This window comes from Sinocyclocheilus anshuiensis, unplaced genomic scaffold (genome assembly GCF_001515605.1).
Source record: "Sinocyclocheilus anshuiensis isolate Anshui unplaced genomic scaffold, SAMN03320099.WGS_v1.1 scaffold566, whole genome shotgun sequence".
Classification (NCBI taxonomy): Eukaryota; Metazoa; Chordata; class Actinopteri; order Cypriniformes; family Cyprinidae; genus Sinocyclocheilus; species Sinocyclocheilus anshuiensis.
In genome coordinates this window covers 2,258,064-2,264,561 of record NW_015542410.1, presented here as the reverse complement: position 1 = coordinate 2,264,561, position 6,498 = coordinate 2,258,064, and the positions used below count along the sequence as shown (strand labels likewise).

Sequence of the window (6,498 nt, the reverse complement as noted above, 5' to 3'; positions counted from 1 at the left end):
GCGATTCCCTCAGATCGCGGATTTGATAATTCCCACTGCGTGATTGTCACTCTCGTGAACGAGCACCGATTTGCCTCCGATTTCGGGCATTTGTCGGCGATTTCGTAAAACCTGTCAGCGAGTGAAAAATCGGGCTAAAATCGTGCAGTGTGAACTCGGCATAAGGTCTTCAGGATCACTTGAAAATTAAAGGCAAGTGTGTTTGCTTAAAGGCGGGCGTACACGGTGCGATTCTGAAGGTCGGAACGTCGTGAGCTCTGGCACATGTCACGATTGAGTTTATCGATTTTCTCCCAAGAGAAAAAAATCGCCTGCGAGCTCGTACGACAGCAAAAATCGCACCGTGTACGCCCGCCTTAAGCCTGGCTCACACTACATGATTTTTAGCCCAATTTAGCCCCGATTTCCCCCTCCCGAGAATCGGAGCAAAAATCTTGTCGAGCCCCTCGATCGGTCCCGATGTTCGGCGCGGATTATCTGGTAATGTGAGGCTTTCACCGATCGAATCTTGCACCTACCGATCTGCTCGCACACAAATCGGGGCCGCCACGATCATATCAAACATGTTTGATATTTAGGATTTAAATCGGGATGATGACGGCTATATGATTACGTCAGTACTTTCACAATAGCCAATGCGCGACCGCAAAACAGCTGCTGTATGCCCCCATTGGATAGTGGAGACGGAGGAAACTGCTTCTTGATGTTTTATAGTAACACGACTGTCTGTATAATGTGTCGAAAACGTATCATAACTGTAAGGAGAAAGAGAAGCACTGGAGTGAAATCGCCTCAGTTTTGAATGTACCGGGTGAGTGTAGAAAGCAGCTAGCACACTAGCTAACATATGTAAACATCACTGAAATATCAACGACAATCTGCTGCGTGAGATTACATGAGGCGCTCCCTCTGGCATGATAATCTTAATAATATCTTGTAGTGTGTGATGCGCCACGATGTTAAAATCTTGTAGTGTGTGCATGTTTAAGATTTGAGCCCGGCTTTAGAGTTGGAGCTTAACTTTGCAGGACAGTCGATCGCCAGGAGCAGGATTGAGCACCCCTGCTGTATACAGTGTGCAAATTTTACTGTGACTTTTAGTCAAATTAATTATTATAGGAAAATTTAGGGGAGGGGCATTCTGATCTCTTATCACGCAAATCAAATTGTTATTTGGTCACACTGGCACAGTTAGCCAAAAGTCAACTATGTTAAAGACATTTTAAACAAAACACTAACTTTACTTAAAATATTTGTTTATTAGGAAGGGATAAATAAAATTTACTGTATATCATGGAATGTCATAGAATTTGTCAAAATTTGGATAAAGCAGGCCTGTACACTTAATCAAATCATGATGCATGCTTTTAGATTATTAAAATGTAATTAAAACAGAACTCAGAAAAAAATCTGTTATTTGGTGGACCTAATAGAGTTAGCCAAAAGTCAACTATGCGAAAGACTTTTTAAACAAAAGACTAGCTTTTCTTGAAATGTCTATAATAAAGTGATAAACAATGATTTGAGAAGTGCTTGAAAAGTACTATTGCATGTAAAATGCTTTTTGTTTTTTTTTTGCAAAGTTACTAATGGTCAAATTTCTATAGGAACTATTCTTGCGCAAATGTTACATTATTTACACTTAAATTTTTTTTCTGAGCAAAAAAAAATTACTATCATACATTTTTACCATGATTTACAGAAAACGTCATTCAGTGTAACAATATTTTGTATATCAAAAAAATCTTGTCAGGCATATTTAGAAAAAGAATCATTAGATGACATTTAAAGACTATTTATGAATCACAGTGCAGTCCCAAAATACTAATTCGTTATAATTTTAAATCTTTACCACTATCCTTCAAACCACTAAGTTTTATCAAAGACTTTAGATCAGCAATAAGTTTTTTTTTATCACTTAAAATGAAATACAATTTCGTATGATCACTTTTACTTGTATATATTGTACCAAGTACAGATCAGAATAAGTACGTTGTTTCATTTTCGAGAGAGAGAGTTATGTAAATAGAGAGATATGTAAACGCTGACTTTTCTTAAAATGCATATAATGTGATAAATAATGATTCGGTAAATGTACCGTTGTTACGATTACCTCCTCAAGCAAACGCAGCGAGTGTATGTTTACCGCCTGGTACTTGCATGTCAAATTAACAAGGATTTTAAGATCTCAACCTCTTCCTTCCTATGGGGCTACTAAAGGTGCCAGGCCCCCCAAACGCCCCGACACATATAATCTCGGCATCTCTATAAATTCTGAGGAATCTACAATGAATAAAACTTTATAATGAACTTCTGGTTAAATACAAAACGATTTCCACGTAAGATCGTTCAGATTGATAGAGCGGTGATTCTGTGAATCCCCCCCCCCCCCCCGGCGGCTCGAGGACTGCCGCACCTGACGCACGCAGCACCTGTGCGTGACAGCTGTGCGACGTCAGTAGAGCAAGTGAGTCAGGATCTTCCACACTCGGCGTATGATAGCCAAAAAAAAAAAACACATAACCAAACCCTCACACTCATTTGGTTGCTACGCCCAAACGTACACGAGCAGTGAAACACATCTAAAAGCTCATTCTTATCACAAAAAGCAGTTAATAGCAACTCACCAAGAACGTTTGCTAAGCAATGAACGTGTGCTGACGGTGGACGTAACAAAGTTAGACCGAGTCAATACATCATAGTTCGGAATCGAAAAGGATCCGAAATCGGTCTGAAAACGTCGAGAACGACGTAAGTTACCTGTAGTTCCGATTTCCATTCATGAGGTCTCTGTCCGGATTCTAGCCGGCTCCTGGGGATCAGATACCGGCTGAAAGGTGTTTGTTTAAAGCCGCTGAATGTCCTCCGTAAACCGAACTACACCCCGGCTCCTACCGCGGCTGTCGAAGCGGGCCGCTCCGAGGTTCTGCTACGGTCGGAGGTCCACCCAGACAGTACCGAGTCAGTCAACCAAAAGGCACGAACTCCACCGTGTCTCCTACCGTATGTCGATGATCTGTAATTGCTACCAGCTGACAAGCCAAAAGACCCCGAAGGAAATATTTTTAACAGCCGTCGCGAAACAGAGTTTGTCAGGAGCCTTGGACCATTCGCGGTGTCTTCTAAATGACAATCTCTTCTAATTTAAAGACATCCACTCAGATATGAAGTTTATAGATGAATATCCGCTGCCGAGTCGAAAATGTGGGTTTTATTCCAGTCGCTTTAGTCCGAGTTTGCCAGCGGCCGTTGACGTCTCATCGACTCTGTCGGTGTGCTACCGGTTTGCCTTGGGTTTACCGGCTCTGTACAGTCACGGTGTGTTGCCAGATCTATACTAAACAAGCAAGTTGGTCTGATAAAACTAACTCGGAACACGCGGCTTGCGTATTCAAAATCAGTCTTAAAATAGCCAAAATTTTAGCCTACAGTTTCTTTATTTTTTTGAGTCACTGCAAAACTGAAATAACCCCAAACCTGAAATCGGCTTTGTTTATAAGCAAAAACCCACAAAAAACTTAAAATACACGGACATGGCAACACTGAATCAGGGAGGCCCACAGGAAATACCAAACGCAGGAAACACCGTCACTTCCTAGCAAAATGTAATTTATTTGATCCACCTTTGATTGTTAATTAATGAGTAGTGTAAGAACAAAAATGACAAATGAACCCTCTATAAAAATGTTTTTATTGTGAATAAAACATTTTCTATTACTATTATTTTTTTTAAATAATTGATTTCATGGCAGTAAGTGAAAATATTCCTCCCATTGTTTAACAAGAACAGTTTAAATTGAGAGATTTATCTTCATTGTTAGACACTTATTTTCATATAGTGCTATTTATTTAATATGAAATTATAATTAACATAATTTTTTCCCCATGACTTGTTGGACAATTTCAAGACAAACTTTGACAACAAGACTAACTTTGCTGTCATTTGTTCAAAACTGCTGAAAATTATACAATTTTAAGTTGAGTGATATTTGTATCTCCCCTATTGCAATACTCAACTGTTTTTTTTTTAATATATTTTGAGATAAAAACAAATCTGTGGTTCTTTTATGTGTGTCACACCATAGGACATTACGTCACACTAAAGGACAGAAATGGTAGTTATTAAATTATTTCTATTTAATTTTGAACATGTCAAAGGTGAAAGAAAGTTTAATTTTGATACAAACAATATCAACATGTATTTTAAACAAACAAAAAAATATTTTCATTAACAAAATCCAGTCTCTTAGTCAATCAGTATGTTACTGAAACTCTTCTAGCACCCTGCTAAATGTGTGGCACAGCTAAATATGATTGATATTCAAACTATATTCATTAAGATGTGAATGGAGTTTTTAAAAACTATATGGCTACTCTTTTTAAGGCATCATTTTTTATTGTATTTACTTTCTGCATTGTTCTCTTACGATCTCCTCCCTTCTGTGTGGATCCCTGTTAATTTTCTGTCTATTTCCGTGTCCTCTCTCTTCCACTAATTTCTCTCCCTCAATTCTTTCTGTCTCAAAACATAGTATCACATGTTACTTATTTTCATGACACTTTATAACAGTACAAGTTTTCTGTAAAAACATCAGAAAATAGTTTAATTAATGTAAGTATTGCATTTAAGAAGACTGAAAATGATCAAAAAAGAATAAAAAGGAGTTAAATAAATCGTATTTAATTATTTAAAATGCTTCTTAAACAGACCTTGTCCTGTGGTGTGACATCTTTGTCACACCAAACAGACATTTTCTGTCACTCCAAAGGATGTTTCAGCCTTTTCCTGTCAATTAATGACCTTGCTATTCTGAGCTAACCTGTCATTAGCGGTTTGCAAAACACATCTGCATCATTTTCCATGATTATGTAGTTTAACATACCTTTTTTAGTAAAAAAATATAATTTAGGGGTGTCACACCAAAGGACAACAAAACGTTCCAAAAAAGTGAAATATTTGAACAATTCTGAGAGAAAAATTGACCATGTGCACATGTCATACTCTTAAGGAGAGGGCATTTGATCTCCAGCAGTTCCTCTGAGTTCAAAACTCCATCTGGGCTTCCTGACAGCCAGGGCTCGCTTGCACACACGACAGTGCCTCTGTGGTTGACTGTAAACCCACAACCCTCTAGCCACTGTAAAGCAGATGCCTCACTTTCTAAGCCATGGTGAGTTGCTGCATTCCCATCACATGTCATAGGCTTCACAGGGGGCTTCAGTAACATGATCATGAATGGGGTCCTTCAGCTAATTAAAGTTTTCTCTGGAATTGGCCGATTTAAAATCAGGATATGGTGATTTGATATTACATATACAAAATGTATTAAGTTCCTACACTTTCAGAAATATATAGATGAAAAAAATTATTGCCATTTACTAAAATAGACACTTGTACAATTATACCGGGTGTATTTATTAACATTTGTATGCTTTTCTTTTTAGTTTATAAAAGTTGTAATTTACGGAACCATGCTTGGGACAGTCACACCATAGGACAATTTTGACATTTGGCTCAAAAATGTAAAAAATCTAATAACACTGCAGCTTTTTTAACAACAGTTCCATGTAGGACGAAGAAATGTTTAACGATTTACAGCATTTTAAATAACGACAATATTAATTATATTCATTTTTATCCTGTGGGACAGTGAAAATGCCATGGCACTCAAGACATTTGTGCAGAAGGCTTGACACAGTCAGTCGAAGATGCTTGAGACCCTCTCAGCTCATCCTGGGTGCAAAATGAAGGAGCCACTGCTCATCTGTGCAAGCAATGCCAGTGAGCCCACTGAACACAGCATTTTCAACCTGAGACCAAACATATTTACTGATGAGTTTGTATTAGCGCTGGGCAACAATTAATTTTGATTAATCTCATCCAAAATAAAAGTTTTTGTTTATATAGGTGTGTGTACTGTATATATTTATTATGTATATATATAAAGACACACACATACAGTATATATTTGGAAAATATTTCCATGTATATATTTATATTCTTATATTTTATATTATATATAAATATATTTAATATAGAAACAACATATTGTTCTAAAATATATACATGCATGTGTGTGTATTATATATCCATAATAAACATACACCGTACACACACATATATTATGTAAACAAAAACTTGCATTTTGAATGCAATTAATCGTTGGCCTGCACTAGTTTGTATACTTAAAAGAAATTTCAAAACTTTCACAGTTGTCTTATTTCAAAATCATTCATTATTATTACACTTGATGTTTACCTACCTTATTCCTTGTATCAGGTGATAGCATGATTAGACTTAATGTTACACTTAATGTACACCTACCAAATCTTACCTTTACCTTACCTTTTGCATATACACTGTGTGCAGAATTACTAGGCAAGTTAATTTTCTGTTCATATTTTTTTTCCCCAAGTATATTTTACCAATTCCAAACCACATCAGTCTTAATAACTATTATTTTTGTATTTAATATTGTAAGAAAAAGTGAAGACATC

The 6,498-nt window shown here is 36.9% G+C and overlaps 1 protein-coding gene across 2 annotated transcripts in view; it reads right to left on the bottom strand.

The window, feature by feature from the left end:
- Positions 1 to 3,289, bottom strand: part of LOC107693387 (protein argonaute-3-like) — a 19,012-nt gene extending 15,723 nt beyond the window's left edge. For both annotated transcript variants that reach the window (XM_016492748.1, XM_016492749.1), the window contains exon 1: positions 2,761 to 3,289. In XM_016492748.1, coding sequence (XP_016348234.1) covers positions 2,761 to 2,779 — 19 coding nt within the window. In that variant the 5' untranslated portion in view covers positions 2,780 to 3,289. The remainder of the gene's footprint in view (positions 1 to 2,760) is intronic.
- Between the last annotated feature and the right edge of the window lie 3,209 nt (positions 3,290 to 6,498).